Genomic DNA, 17,186 nt, shown 5'->3' on the forward strand with positions numbered 1-17,186 from the left:
CAGAAAGTCGCACAGTGCCCGAAATAAAAAAGAAGTGGTCAAATATCAAATTTACCGAAAAAAAAGCGAGTCGTTGCCCACTGTCTGAGTGTCATTTGGAAGCGTATTAGGGTACAGAGAAAAGAAAAAAATAGGGACACAGTTAAAAAAGGTCAAAATGTTCACTTCAGTCTTGTAGTTTATTTTGTCATTAAAGTAGAACATTGTAAACTTCATCTTAAAATTGTTTAATTTACTAGTTTCTCAAATCCCATCGTAACTAAAATAGCACATTAAATACTTTGTATTCTAGGTGTTCTTCTATGTACTCTGTGTGTGAATCATTACATGCTTCTTAAACAGGCTTTATCTTATGCTGACAGAACACAGAAAACATTACGTTCATGATATTACAGCTCTCTGATCAATTCAAATACTAAGATATATACTTGATATCATTGTCATGATGATAGGAATTAAAGCATGTATTAAACATGAGTGCACAGTGGCGCAGTGGTGGCAATGTACTGGTGCCCCGTCCAGAGATTGTTCCTGCCTCCCTCAAGATGCTTGCTGTGCTATGTGTGACCCTCAATTAAATAATTTATTGCAGCAGTATTGCCTCTTTCAAACATACTAACCTCCAATTCTTGTCCTTCGTTTTCTTTCTCCATGTAACCAATCGCCACACAATAAGTTCTTTAATAAAATGTAAAACCATATCAAAGCTTAGAATGCAGATTCTTCAAAACTCTTACGGAACATTGAAATATCTTTATAGTACATGTTTAATTATTCCATCCTTCTATTCATCCAGGGTTTTGCCAGTCCCAGCAACCATATAGTATGAGGCAGGAAAAATCCCTGAAGGGGGTGCCAGCTCTGAAGTCAAAAATGTATCTGTATAATGTAATACATTCTTTATTGCATTTCATCTTAAAAAGGATATCAAGAGTTCTAAGCAGAAAGTGCTTGGAAATCTAAATCGATTTAGAAGCCAGTTGTCATTATCTGTAAATACACTCTCTGTTCTATTGAATTGAATTCCCTTATTGTTATTGTATGGTTCAATGAGATTCAGTATGTGAATTCTTCATAAACGTATTTTCCTGTGCAATGATAAAATAACAACAACAATAATAACAATAACAATCACAATAATAATAATAATAATAATAATAATAATAATAATGCAATAAAAACTGTAGTTCAAGTTTAAAGTAAGGTAATTGTACTTATAAATACAAACAGTTCTACTGTGAGCACTTGATGGACTGATTAAGTGAGTTTAGAGCTCAATAAAACTACTTTTGAACTGCCAGGTTCCAACAGGAAAGGCTCCGAGGTGTTTTCCGTATGTTGGAATTTCAGATAGACTGTGTGCATGGCTGAGGCAGCGTGCGCTAGATTCTGTATCCCAATAATCCTTTTTTCGATCAGCTGCTGTTGAGCTGTGATTCCAGTGGGTTAAAATACTTCCTTTTTCCCTCTAAAATCCCACCCACTAACATTCAACAGGAATGTCAATCAGCATCGATATAAATTTAACTTTGTACTGACCATACAAATACACAATACTTCTTTCCCCCAATTTTAAATAGCTCTACGGGGCCTTAGTGACACCATAGGCTGCGGGGTCTTAACATTCACAGGTTTACCAGTTTCAGGGGTTGGTGTCACTACTGTATCATTATCATAGTAGATTCAGAAGAAGTTTGGTATTTTTGCTTAGCCGTAGCTGGCTGCTGCATTGACTCTGCTTCGGGCACTGGCCCTTCATCCATCATCCGCTCTCGAAGCTGATCAACATGGCGACGGCAAATGTGTCCATCTTCTGTTTGCACATGGCAAGACACAGGGCCAGTTACCTGTTGCACTACTGCTGCCATCCAACATGGTTCTCCTACAAAATTGCGTGCATATACTGTCTGTAAGGGTTGAAATTGCCTAAACACACCCCCATGCTTTTGTGTTTAGTTCCCGTTTCTTCATATGCATTTCAGCTTGAAAGTCTGGGCGAAGGTGATCAAATGCAGTGGTAAGTCGTCTTTTCATTAGCAACTCTGCAGGACTCTTCCTTGTGGAAGATTTGGGCATGGTGTGCTGAGATAGTAAAAATCTTGCAAGGCGTATTTGCTAATTACCAGCTATGATCCTCCGTAGAGCATCCTTTGTTGTCTGTACCATTCGCTCTGCTTGCCCATTTGAGGATGGATGATAGGGGGCTGTTGTCGCATGCCGGATCCCAATTCTTTCTGTGAACTCTTTGAATTCAGCAGATGTAAATGCTGCACCGTTGTCCGAGACAATAATATCTGGCAATCCATGTGTAGCAAAGATAAGGCACAAAGTGTTGATGGCAGCATTTGCAGACATGGAGCATAGAAGAGACACCTCCAGCCACTTGAAATAGGAATCTACTAAAATAAAGAAGACCTTTCCTTGAAATGGTCCAGCAAAATCAATGTGGATCTGAGACCAATCCTTAACTGGCCATTCCCAGGGGTGAAATGATGCCCTTGATTGTGCATGCTGTGACTGTTGACATGTTGTACAACAATTTACAGCTTTCTCTATTTGTCCATCCATTCCTGGCCACCATACCTAACTTCTAGCTAGAGCCTTCACGTGGACTAGGCCAGGGTGGAAGTCATGATGTAGTTTAAGTACATCCTCCCATGCTAGAACAGATACTACAACACGGCTACCCCATAAAACACAACTCTTCTGAGTTGAGAGTTCATTAGGTCTATTGGCAAAGGGTATAAAATCTTCACCTGGGACTTCATGGGGCCAGCCATGCAAAAGCCAGTGCAGCACACAAGACAGAACTGGATCCTTCTGAGTAAGTGCAGCAATTTGCTTAGCATGAATAGGTGCGTTAGGCACAGACTTCAAGAGCAGGACCTCAAGAGGAGGGGGTGTATCAGTCACAGGGTGTGTTATAGGCAAGCGGCTCAAGGCATCGGCGGTTGTCAACTCTTTTTCTGGTCTGTAGCACAACTGATAGTTGTATGCACCCAACAAGAGACTCCAGCGAAGCATACGAGGTGACAAGATCTGTGGCATGGGTTTAGAATGATGTAGGAGACCAGGGAGCGGCTTGTGGTCTGTGCAAATCATAAACTGACGCCCCTGCAAGAACTGATGACATTTTTTACACCAAAAATAGCAGCAAGAGCCTCCTTATCTATTTGAGCATAATTGCGTTCAGTGGCCGACAGTGTCCATGAAGCAGAACTAATTGGGGACTCCATACCATCAGGCTCTACATGGCTCAGTACAGCTCCAAGGCCATAAGGAGAGGCATCACATACCAATAAAAGAGATTTCTTAACATCATAGTGCAGAAGTAGTCCATCTGCTTTGAGTAGTGCTTTTGTCTGCTTATAAGCTGTGTCATGAGCAGCAGCCCAGTGCCATGCCGTTGACTTGTCAAGAAGTCTGTGTAGTGGTTCCAGAATGGTGGCCTTGTTTGGAAGAAAACAACTGTTAAAATTCAAAAGTCCCAGAAATGCCTGAAGTTGTGTCTTGTTGCGGGGAGCTGGTGCATTCATGATAGCTTCCACCTTCTCAATGGTGAGATGGATGCCCTCTTCATCTACTCTGAATCTGAGAAACTCCACTTCAGTAGCCTCAAAAACACATTTGCCCTTTTGAAGACTTCAGAGATTTGACATAACTTCTCCAAACGTGCATCGTACTCCTCTGGAGTTTTCCCAGTGATTAAAATGTCATCCAGGTATGGCTGTACACCTGGAATACCTGCCAGCAGAGTATCCATAAAACGCTGGAAAATGACAACAGCTGTAGAGACCCCAAATTGCAGCCGTTGAGCACAGTACAGCCCCCTGTGCGTATTAATTGTCAGCAGTTCAGCTAAAGGTTCATCAAGAACTAGCTGCTGGTAGGTTTGTTTAAGGTCTAATTAAGTAAACATGACACCCCCTACCAGTGTGGAGAACATCTCTGCAACAGTTGGCAAGGGATAAACATCAGGTTTTACTGCTGTATTAACAGTACATCTGTAATCACCACAGATTCTTAAACTTCCATCCCCTTTTGTGACAGGGACAATGGGTGTTGCCCATTTTGAGTGTCGCACTGGTACAAAAATGCTTTGCTCAACTAGATCATCTAATGCCTCATCAATCCTCTTCTTACAGTAAGAGCAAAAGGTACAGGTCGAGCCTTAAAGAATTTTGGTGAAACTATAGGGTCCACTTCAATTGAAATGGGTGTACCTCTACATGCGCCGATTTTCTGGAACACTTCTGCATCTTTTTCCAGGAGAGCTGTCACGTGGTGCTGATGTGCACCCCTGTTAATTCTGTTCCAAGTGCTTCAAACCAGTCTCTTCCTACAAGCTAGTACCCTGGCCTCAAACAACAAGGATAAGGCGGTCTTTTTATGGTGATACTCAACCTGAACTTTGATCTTAACTAGCACTTGGAGTGGGGCCTGAGACCACTGCCGCAATATACCATCTGTACTTACCAGTGGAGGTGGGTTATTTAGCCACAGCTTTTTGTAAGTATCATCGCTAATCAAACTGCAGACAGATCCAGAATCAACTTCCTTCCTTAGTTGCTGGCCATTCAGTGAAACTGTAGTCTTGTGGGTTGTGTGTACCATTTGTGTACTATGTACCACATTCTCATAATAGGCATTTACTGTAACTATACTGGTTTCTTGTGTATGTAATGCTGTAGTTTCTAGATCTGAAAGTAGTTGAATAAAGCGTGCCTTTTTAAAACACACGCGAGCTAAATGTCCTCTTTTTTTACAGTAATGGCACACAGATGTTAAATTTACATGCTGTAGCTGTATGAGTCGAACCGCATCGGAAACACTTTCTGCCATCACTTTCTTGTAATACAGACGGTCTTGTATTCTGAGCTGTATTCGATTGAATCATTTTATGTACCTCTTCCACATCGTTAGCAAGTAGAGTCTTCTCAGTCCTCAGCTTTTGAGCATTCCGGTTCGCCATTTCTGCTACTAGAGTGTGCTCCTCGACTATTTTGAATGTTAAGTTCAGCTCCGCTAGTAGCTGACGCTGCAGTAAAGCATCTGTTCGAATTGTTCACCAAAGTTACAATGCACTGAAAGTTTTCTCAGTTCAGCAATGAAGCATGACATACTTTGATTAGGCAGTTGTTTATAATTGTGAAAATGAAAATGTTGTTCAATTTTCAATGGTGTAGGATTATAATGATGCTGAAGACACTCAACTATGTCCTTATATGGAACAGCGCTTGGTGGATGAGGGGCCAACAGCGAGCGCAAGGTGAAGTACGTTGTGGATCTGCACACACTTAGTAAAACTGACCTCTTCTTTTCTGGATTATCAATGTCATTTGCGTGAAAGAAGCACTGAAGTCTCTTTGCGTATTCTTTCCACACCCCGGTCTCAGCATTGAATTCGTTGATACGACCCAACGTGGCCAATGTGAAAAACCAGTAACAAAATACAGCTAATACCAAAACTTCGGCACCATCTTCTCTTTCTTTTTTCGATTCAGAGCTTCATCTCCTCCTTTTGTCACCAGTATAACTGTAAAATCATGTTAGTTTCTCATTCGGTTCTCTCAGTAAAAGACCAAAATACCCTTTTTTAAGAACTTCCTTTTTCCTTCTAAAATCCCACCCACTAACATTCTACAGGAAATTACCAACAATTGGAATGTCAATCAACATCAATATAAATTTAACTTGTTACTGAACATACAAATACACAACACTTATGTATGAGGCTGTGACATACAAAAAAAACACAAATCAGTACAAAGTTGTTTCGGAATAGTTTGGGTATTACCGTGTGGTCACGTAGGCACAATAGAGAGCGAGAGAGCAAGCGAGAGTGAGAGAGAGAGAGAAGTTAGGAGCACATGCCGATACAGCGCATTGCCGCACCCACATAGGAAAAAAAGACAGTGTGCTCCATGGTTACTCTCTCAGGAGGGTGTTAGCATATCGTGATCCCTTGTACCGATAGCGTGAGTTTTCCGGATTCGACTTATACGACTGCCATAATAAAATACCAGAAATTATGCTGCAAAATCATGTCCCGGCTTATCCATGGGAGAATTTATCTGCGAGTATATACGGTAGGTCTTGGGGTCCAATGGCCCAAAGCAAAGGATATCAATAACTGGAACTCTTGATCTGATGAATGAGGCTCTGGTCTAGATGCCACACAGGCTTCCCTTGAAGATTCTGGATCCACGATGATCGTTCAGCATCACCAGTACAGTTGAGTTGTTAACAGAAGGGACCCATAATCCCTTGGAGTGGAATTTGAATATGTTGACTAGCAGTTAGTTGTGGGTTGAAGGCCTGGTCCACAGTTTGATCCCTGTTTGATCTCTGGTATGGCTTGTTTCCCCTTGGAATTGGACAATTTGTTCATTTGCAAACCTTTGTTGCAGATTAGTCTCCAGGTTCAAATTCAAGTGCTTTCATCTATGATATGCTAGGAAAAGCAGTTTGTAACTACAGGTGTAAAGACTTAAAAGTTTTGTTTAAAATTAGTGAGTATTGCAATACTTCATATGAAATTTGTGAAAATAATATCAAAATAATAATGATAGCAAAAATAACACTAGTGGTAAAACAGATGGTCACTTTATCCGGTTTCTGCTTGTATGCTGGCCAGTTTTGTTTTTTAATGGTCCATAATGAATTGTACAGGTGGTAAGCACAAGGCACACGTTTCCATTCGTTGTATCCATTATGTTCAAAATAGATCCCTCAATAAAAATTTTCCACTATAGTTGTATCTAGCTTGGCCATTGTTGCAACTCCACTCAACTGAAAATATATCCATCATAACAAGTGACTAATCACAATATATAATAAAGTCTAATCTTAATATATAAAAAGGCATTTAATTTGTCTCACAATATACAAACTATTGGCACGTAACCTTTACTGTTATGAAATATAACTTCACAAACTAAAATTAATCTAAAATTAAGTAACTATAAAACATCATTAACTCCTGCCTTATTGACACTTGTGTGAATTTTGCTATTATTTTATTTTAAGAGGAAGTGTGGCGCAAGAGGGTATCAGTATAACAACTTGATAAAAGCTGAATGCTAGAACTCTTTTACAGAGACCACAAACATGTCCAGAGATGGGAAACCGCAACAAAAGAAATGAGAAGGCAGAGTGGTGTGGAGGTTATTAGTCAAAGAATAATGTTCTATGGAGGTTCTATAGAAATTAAGAAAATGCAGTGACATCCTAAAAATTGGGTTTGTATATGTACATGCTAACCACATTAAGAACTCAAGGGTGGTCCTGGTGATTTGTTTGATTTTAGCCTATTTAATCTGAGAAGTACTTCTCCCTATACAATTTCCAAATCACTCAGTACCTCCTTAATAGTCTTTTTTACCTCAGGGAGGTTACTTGCTTCTTCACATTTCAAGACCTCAAGAAGATGCAACTTTAGAGCATCTGCTGTTTCACTGTCTGTATTTTTTTGATTCCACTTTACTGTTCCTAAAGCACTGCACCTCCTCCTGTTCTTTTACCACTAAAATACTGCAAGAATCTCTTTGGGTCATCTTTTTCTTTATCCTCTGTAACCGCTTATTAGCCTTCCTAATACACTTCTTAATGGTTGCCCTCATGTTCTCATACTCCCTATGTGGTTCACATTGGAGTTATCAGTCTTAATCACCTTATACAGCTGTTATTTGCAAATTCTTTTCCAACGCTTTATTAACCCATAGTTTTTAAAATTTTCTTGCCAATTCCAAATGTAGATATGTACCTGTCCTGCATTATATGTAAAACATATTTAAATGTGTTCCACTGATCTTCAACTGTCTCCACGCGTAAGACCTTATCCCAATCTATTCTCCTTAGGGACTTTGATGCATCTGCTCAAAATTTGCCCTACCAAAGTTTTTTTTTTTTAATATACTGGTTGTGAATAGTAACGAGCTTCCAAGGATTTGTAATTCTTTTCTGATAATCCATACTTTCTAACTATCAGCAGCCAATTTGTATTTTATTTCTGGTAAATGTTTTGACATGTATCTAATACACACCCATTATGCAAATCCAAAGCAGCAAGACCCAGGAAACAGGAATCAATAATTGATGGGTTACCTGTTCATTTCAAGGAACTTGGTAGCAAAATCAGATTTTATTTTATCTGGGCATATCAGACAAAGTGCAGAACAAACTAGTTAAAATACAAATATGAATGAAAGAAACATTTTAGTGTTATACATCAAAGGCACATAAAGCAGTGTATTAGGACGGAGGCCATTGTAGAAAAGTAAACATCCATTACTGTCTTACTGGTTCACCTTTTATCATGGTTAAGTTTTAAAAAGTAAGCACTTGACTTTAATTGCAAAATAATACAATGTTTTCTTCAGGTACTGTTAAAATGTTTAATTCATGAATTGTGAAGAAGAGTATACATTTAAAAGCAAATTTCCTGCTGCAGTAAAAAATAGATTTTCAATCCTTATATGTTCTGTACCTGTTACTTAAATATTTGGCAAATATATTTCAGGGACATCCTGGTCAGGCTGGACCTAGGGGTCTACCTGGTGTAGACGGATGTAATGGAATCACAGGCGATATTGGTCTAAGTGGATTGGATGGCCTACCAGGCATTCAAGGACCTGTAGTAAGTATATGACTAGGTTTTTAATGTTGGCATATTGTTAAGAAATACCTTAAGAAAGTAAGAGAAATGATTTTATAAAATTTTATTTTAGATACCTTTAATACTAATATTTCATTCATCTCTCTCTTGTGTCTCTGTTTTGTTGAGCATTAACATTTCATATTTTCTTTGTAAGCATTTGAACTCTGTTGTTTTGGTTATTTGAAGAAAAAACTGTTAATATACTTTATGTGAAGGCTTTCTTTTTGGAACCTTTGACCTATAAAGGCAAGCACTATATGTCTGATTAACAATAAAATACTTTAGAAGAAAATGCATTTTTTATTTAGGAAGAAAACCCCATTACTTATCTAAGGGTGATATTTTTTTTTTATAGTGGAAAAAGAGCCAATCAATAATCGTAATGTTTAGAGGAAATACAACTAAAAAACAATTATACATTTAGCAAGAAAAAAACCAGTAAAAGACAAATTGCCTAATTACCATTGAGAGTGACTGAAGGGATATCAGATTTCTTGTGTTAAAGGGGAACCAGTAGTTAGGGAAAGATAATAGAGGCAGTTGTAAAGCTTGGCAGGAAGAGGAAAATATCAACAAATTTTACATTGAGATAGTTTGGCAGTTCAGATGCTAGGAGAATAAAAGCTCTTGAGTACAATAGATGCCTACAGTAGACTACACGGAAAGGCAAAGGTGTGAAAATGTTTATTGGTAATAGTGACAGGTACAAGCTTTCGTGGAGAAGCAGTGATGGCAATGGCTAATAAAATGTTAGTTAATTAATAAATGGTTAGTAGACCCTTTCCAGAATAATAGTCACTCAAAGTAGTTGAGGCAAAAGTCTTGTTGTGGTTATAAAAATGACTACTAAGAATGTGAGGGTTAGCTGATTTTGGACTTTGTTGATCCATTGGAAATGTTTATGTGAAATACCATATTTAAGAACAAATCAAGTTGTTGACATATGTGTCTGGGGGTTTAAGAAGCATAACAAAATATTTGTTAAAGAAAAATTCACTGAGATACAGTGAAAATTGTGAAGGTGATTCCTTAATGTAAAACATTGTTTGATTGAAGGGAAGCTTTTAGACAGAGGCATGAAGAAAAGTAAAAGTAAGTATGTTCTAAGGCTGAAGGTCTGAAAATTGAAGTAGGAGAAATGTTGATAGCTAATATTTATGAAGCAGGTGTAAATGAAAAGTGGTAAGCAATGCTTAATATGTATAATGCTGTATATATCTGAATTTCCTCATTGGATTAATAGAGTTTATATAATCTCTAATCTAATCTAATCCAATGGAGAATGTCTTGTTGAAAACATCAGAAAAGAGGGGTGCAGTTGGACAAACAGAAAAACAGGACACATGGAAACATGGTAGTGGAATGTTGAGTTAGAGATGACAATTTAGACAAAGAACAGATACTATAGGTTGTGACAGAAAACAAAAGAAGAGGAATTTGTAAGTGAGCTGCAGAATAAGGAATGGAAGAGAAATAGGTTCAAGGTCATAAAGCAGACTGGATGTACAGCCAAAGGCATACATTGCTTAAAAAGCAATGAAAGCATCATGATTGATAGTAATGGGATTAAAGCATACTGGGAAGAAGTACAGGGATACTTTGTTAAATAAGGTGTATAAATAGGATAATGATGTTCTTTGTGAGAAGTCAGAAGAACCAATGTGTAGGGTTTTTGAAAGACATCACAAAAGTGCTGAAAAGAAGTATACTTATTGAAATATGCAAATTAAATGGGTGATATGTTCAAGTTTGGGTAATACTAAGCTTTTAGAGCTCCCAATATCTATGCAAAAGGACAAAGGTCCAAGTCTTTAGATGCCTGGTGCTTCCTGTCTTGCTATATGTTTGTGAGACATGGGCACTATCCAGTGACCTAAGATGAAGACTGGACTACTTTGGTACTGTGTCTCTCCGGAAAATCCTTGGATACTGTTGGTTTGACTTTGTGTCGAATGAGCGGTTGCTCATGGAGTCCCGAATGAGGCACATTACCTGCATTGTGAGGAAGTGTCAGTTACGGCACTACAGCCATGTTGCGCGTTTCCCAGAGGGTGATCCAGCTCATGGGATCCTCATTGTTGGGGTCCCAATTGGCTGGACAAGGCCAAGGGGTCGCCCACGTAACACCTGGCTGCGGCAGATGGAGGGTCATTTCTGGAGGGTAGGACTGGACCGCGTGTCTGCCTGGGGGGTTGCCAACTGGGATCCCGAGTTGTATTTCCGGCAACATGCTGTACCAGTGCATGCTCCCCAACTTGACTTGACTTAATAGATGATTATAGGTCTGTGATACAAAGATATCATTGGTATAAGAAAGTATTTTTCTCTTCCAGGTTTTCCTTTATGATCCTCTTTATATCTGATTGCATTTAGAGATGAATAGCTAATGGTCTGATGTTAATCACAAATAGCTTTCATGATAATGTACTCCCTTGCCTGGATTCTCATTCTAATTTAAAATAATTCAAGTTCATATTATTAGTATGGACAGAGGTGGCTGGACTAGTGTGGAGAAATTTAACACCTGCAAATATATTGAAGCCAAAGCCAATTTGAGACTAAGAGAAGGGTCTTGGAAACTGAGACATACTTGGCCACCTTATATGTACTTTCTTGTACTTGTTCTTATTATTTGTATTCAAACAAGCGTCAGCTAGGTGGGACAGTAAGCAGTACCTGACACTGGTGGTAGCTGAAACCAGCAAATCTGTAAATGAATAACCAAAGTCAAAGCTATGAATAGTTAAAAGTAACAGTAATTCCTTACGGAGAAAAAGTTAAGGCATATAAAGAATGATTGGATAGAGCACCATATAGCCATATAACTCATACTGTAAAGATTACAATACTGATAGAAAGTGAGGCAACGTGTGTTTATAAGTAAGAAAACATTAATTTTAAGTACGGGTTGGCACGGTATGCCGCTGATCAAGTGCAAGCAGCTGTAGAAACAGAGAAGAGAATAAGGAAAATAAATAGCAGTGTTTATTCAGTAAAGCAGTTTTTTTAGTAAGAAGGAAAAAGTATGTAAAAGTTATGCTGAACTGTTCTTAGCGGGCAGGAAAGTAAAGCAGTTAAGAGAGCGGCAGAATAAAGATAAATTAATAAAATGAAATATAAACAATGTGAGTAGAGAGCTTTTATGTAAGAGATGAAAGTGTGCAAAGTTAGGAGAAAAGACAGAGAAAAGTAAAGTTAACCTCAAAGAAAGACAAATAGCACGCAGTCAAGGGGGAGAATATTACAGAGGCTCAAGGGGACAGAAGCTATAAAATAACTTTAGCAGTTCTTTAATCAGTTTTTTTTTTTTTTGCTTAATTTTTAAAAATTTTTACCCTTTAAGTTAAATCATTTAATTTACTTTTAAAACTTCAAAAACAAACAGTTTTATGAGGCGAGTTCAATGCAAGTTCTTTTGGATGTTGGACTTTTTTGTACCACGTGAATGTGATGGAGAGAATAAAACTGAATAAAAAAAAAACACTAAGTAGCAAAAATTTACAATAGATACTACTAACTCAAATTAAATGTATATTTTTATTTTATAATAGCAATAATAATAGCAGGTCACTACTCAAAACAGTAAATGCAGGGAAGACCCTGGATTGAACCCACAACCTCTTGATTTATAAGCAGCCGTTCTTACCTCTACATCAGCCAAATCTATTTTGTATCGATTGATATTTGGGTTTTTGTTTTTACACCATTGACAGCAACATATAAATTGTATAATTTCTTTTTCTTCGGTTGTTCTTGAATAAAGGCGCACTTGTTTTGTTATACCTTTTGTGAAAGTCTTTATTTGATATTTGAACAGTCTTTACACATTATACACTTCATGCATCATTTTGTCATTTATTATTGCAACATGAAAAAAGTTTCTGTTTTAGTTATGTATTAAGTATTTCTTGCCTTGTATTTCCTGTCATCCTGTACTTACCCAGATCATTGTAGTCGCAGAACACACATGAAATGACATGCTTCACCCAACCACTTTCTGCATCCAAATGTTGCCATCTTTCACCTTTTTTAGTCTGGTGCCGCTGCAACATTTACACAGATCATTGTAGACACGGAACACACATGAAATTTATGTGTTCCAAATAACAATCTATTATTTACCTTATACAATTCAAGGCACCTCACACCCAGATAAATAGATTTAGCTGGGAGAACTTTGCATACGGTGTCGCAAACTTGAAAAAGAGCCATAGCAAAGTTTGGGGCAGCCACCAGTATATTGTGTATCCTGGCTGCAAAATTGAAAAAACAAGTGGTAGCACTGGTGTGCACAGACCAGAGTCCAAAACAGAACTGCCCTTCTGCGGAGGGGAGTGAGGTTTTATAGTGAGTCTTGAGGAAGTGAAGTTGTCCTCGGGGCCGGGACAGAAAGTGACGTGTTCAGGGTCAAGGCACCGGAACCTGGTGGGATTTCCCGGGAAAGGTCTACAGGAGCTCAGAAAGACAGTTAGTGCACCCTGTCGCCCCCAGGTCAGGTTAGTCAGTACTATTCTCTAAGCCCTTTAGCTGCCTCGTATTTACACATGTGTGACTACGGGTAAAGCGTGGGGGGATGGGATAACAGGATGCCTGCTGCATATGCTGAACGACACATTTGCAAAACAAAAGATGCTGATGAGGAGGTGCGAAGGAATTTAAGGGGTCCTGGGATTACGAATTTTTTTGTAGGTTTCAGGGATTCTGTTGTTAATAAAGAAAAATGCATAGTCCCTATAACATCCAACATCATGCACTATTTTTGTGACATCTGCCTATATCAGTTAAAAATAAAAGTGCCTGCAGGTTTCTTACAGAAAACATTAAACAAATGTAAATAAAAATATTTACAGATATTGATCATTCTCAGATCCTTTTAAATCGAATTGCACTTATTATTCCAGTTTGTATGTATGTCAGTGCCTATTTTATGATGTCAAGGTTTTTGTGGAGGATGATGACATCATTTTTCAGGACACTGCTCTGTCCAATAACAATGTCTTTTGTGGTGGAGATAACTCTCTCCACAGAGACACTTGTGCCAGGAATGCATAGGAAATGCTTTGCTACTCTGAATAGCTATGGTTGCTCATGTTTGTGATCCTTTTACAAAAACTGAGAGGATTTCCTGGGAGTGGTAAAATGGGTTTCTTCTCTTAACTTCTTAATTTGAGCTGCAGCAACATCATGTGCAGATTTTGGTGCAGAATTGTCTTTGGCAGAGGCAAACATAGCACCAAGCAAGTCAGCCAGTGCACATTGAGCTCCTTGGTCTTTTCATAAGTGGATAGGTGGTGTGAGCACACCCATCCTCATAGTGTGGTTGGGAATCAACCTTCTCTGACTGGTGATTCTCCTCCACTGGACTGTTTACCGAATCTACACCTAAGGATCTACTCTGGAATCTGGAAGGTTGCCGGTTCAAATCTTGTTACTACCAGAAGGGATCCTACTCTGCAGGGCCCTTAAGTAAGGCCCTTAACCTGACAACTGTTCCAGAGGTGCAGTGCAAGGGCTGACCCTGCACTCTTGACTCCCAAAGGTCACGTGAAAAGACAAGTTCCCTTTGGGGATTAATAAAGTATATTAAAAATAATTTAAGAGTATATTTACATTAACTACAACAACACATAATCTGATCCCAAATTCATCCTATTGTACATTTCTACTTTTGTTTATAATTATAGAAGTCCAATTATTAAAACTAAATGGTCATTAGTATCTTTCATTTGCATTTATTTTCTATGATGGATGCAGTTATAACCTTTAATGTAATAAAAATAAGAAAGCCTATTTTTTAATTTATTTACTTACATTCTGTTGCTTTTTTATGGCAGCCACCACAACATCAGTCATTTTGGGGTAGGATTCATTAATCTTTGCTACAAAGAGAAAGGGTAAATCCTTAAACATAGGATCAAGAGCTGATGCCATGCACAGTGCCTCCCTCACATTAGCCTATCTGTATTCCACATCTTGGGCTATATTAACCTTGATGTCTGTTACTATCTATATATCATCCAGGCTTTCTTCTGTGCTCACAACCAGCTTGGCATAAAGTGGTGCCATGATGAACAGAGTGGGCATGCTCTACTGTGACATTGCCAAGGTGGCATGCTTCATTTGCTTGAGTACCTTGAGCATTTCCTTTGCACATTTGATGTTAGACTTTCGCAGTCTGTAGATATCCTTTTTCTGATCTCATCATGTCATAAGAGCTCTTACACCTTGTGATAATGTCTGCGATTAACCTTTTTTTGTAGCTTGAGTAGGTCTTGTTTGTGTTTTAGCTAGGGGCTGGCTATGATGCTACAATTAAAATAGGTTGTAATATGGCTTATCCTGCTGAGTAGTTGCTCCACTGTTGGCATTTGCAGTGCTTTCAGTGAGGTGAGATTCATGCTGTGTGCAAAACATCATACACGAGTCATGTCTGTAAGTCCAGCTGCCACATTCCTATTGGATGCATTGTCTGTTACAGTGACTAGATAGATAGATATAGATAGACAGATATAGATAGATACAGATAGATATAGATAGAGAGAGAGATAGATAGATTATTTTTGAGCTCTGTTTTGGGAAACCTTTAAGATCTTTTCCATTTGAGTAACAACCTGTAGATTTTTAATTAAATTTTTAAAATATCACAACTAATTTATTACGTTTTACTTTAGAGTTGACTTTTATTTCTTTTACTTTGTAGGGTGCACAAGGTGTAAAAGGTCAGAAGGGAAATCCATCATATTCAGGAGGACTCCAAGGACCAAGGGTAAAAGATAATCAGTATTGTAATGGATTATAGAAAAATCCAGTATTTCTCAAATAATAAAATATTTTAGAGAAAGAAGGGGTTGGGGTGTGTTATTTAGATGGGTATATATAGTATAACCTATAGGTTTTTAATCACTGGTCCACAAATAGCCTTCCTGTAGTATTTAGGGACAAAATCTACTTATGATTAATATTCTGCATCCATTGATCTAGTTAACCTTAGAACAGCTATTAATTTGAATAAAAGCTAAACAAGAAGCATGTACACAAAATGTGGGATTCACAAAAAGCACACCCTTTTAAATTTTATGTAAATACAGGATTACTATTGCTCCACCAACAAACACAAATGCAAATGAGAAAAAGTCAATGAAAAATACCTTTGAATCTGAAATTCAAGTGTTTTCCATGGAATATTTAAGTTTATACTTTTTGAAATACTACTTTTCCACCATTACTTTTAAAATAAAACTAATACAACAATAAAAACCAGATAGTAATAATCAAGAAGGTGTAAAAAATTATTTTACTAGTGTAGGTAACTATGTAATATTCGGTTCAGTTATTTGTATTTCATGTTTAATACTATCTCCAGTGTTAGACAGAAGATAGAATTATAACACATGTACAGATTTACATATATAAATCAGTAACAGAAAATAACACAACCATACAGCATTTGTCTGTCCAGGATTTTAAATCACCTGTAGCTCGCAAACCGTTTGACCTATTGACCTGAAATTTGGTACACATATACTACGTGACCTCTACTATCCACTTTCAGGATGATGATTTTTATTACTGTTTTTATTTATATTTTATTTTATTGTAGAATCAACTCTCGGAAGCAGGACGGGCATGCGACACATGAGTACAGGCGCCATTCTCATCCCTATCACCTTCGCCATCACTTCCGCCACTATAGTGGAGAAAACAAGAGCTGCTCATGAAGCAGAAAGCGCATCAACCTCTGAGCAAATGAATGCTAAACGTACAGAGAAAGAGTATGAAAACTATAAGTCAAGAGTATTCACTGCACGTTACTGGTGTACTTATAATTACTAATATCATCTATTTAAATGCACAGTGACAAAAATCCAAACAATATTAATTTTTACTGCCCTAACCAGATATACAGTAAATAGTAAGTAAAAGTTTAGTGACAGCAGCTAGTGCAGTTTACCGAGACACTGAATCTACCACACAATCTATACTAAATTGATGACTGAATGGTAGAAACCTAATTTAAACCTGGAGTGTGAGGTTACATTTTTTTCAAAAGGAAATTAAATACTTGCAATGGTGTGTCCACTCCTGATGTGCAAAAATAAACTCTTTATTGTTTTAGGCATTATTTCAGAGATTTTATTTCCATAAATATGCACTCAATGAACAACAGAAACTTCAGTTTATCATTCCATGGCACATACTTTATGATCATAATAGAATACTGCTACATTCAAGCACAAAGCATATGGTAATATCGTAATATTTTAATTTTCAAAAATAAAACTGAAATCAGTCATACATTGCAGAGTCAAAAACCAGATGACAGATGTGGTTGAAGACACTCTCAATTATTAAGCTGCACATACCCTGCTTCCCTTGTCAGTGCTGTGTGGGGGGACAGACATTTATTGAACTGAAGTGCAAATCATATAACTCGTGTTGCCTTAAACTGTCTTAGCCAACTAATAGTGTTATTGAAGATGAGATAAGCTTTATTAATCCAAAAGGAACATTTAGATGCATAATCAGC

General features: G+C 37.7%; 1 protein-coding gene across 1 annotated transcript in view; it reads left to right on the forward strand.

The window, feature by feature from the left end:
• col4a6 (collagen, type IV, alpha 6) overlaps positions 1-17,186 on the forward strand; it is a 582,406-nt gene that overhangs the window by 189,872 nt on the left and 375,348 nt on the right. Inside the window, exons 6-7 of the mRNA XM_039765772.1 lie at positions 8,522-8,638; positions 15,360-15,425. Coding sequence (XP_039621706.1) covers positions 8,522-8,638; positions 15,360-15,425 — 183 coding nt within the window. The remainder of the gene's footprint in view (positions 1-8,521; positions 8,639-15,359; positions 15,426-17,186) is intronic.

The sequence above is a fragment of the Polypterus senegalus genome, chromosome 10 (genome assembly GCF_016835505.1).
Source record: "Polypterus senegalus isolate Bchr_013 chromosome 10, ASM1683550v1, whole genome shotgun sequence".
Classification (NCBI taxonomy): domain Eukaryota; kingdom Metazoa; phylum Chordata; class Cladistia; order Polypteriformes; family Polypteridae; genus Polypterus; species Polypterus senegalus.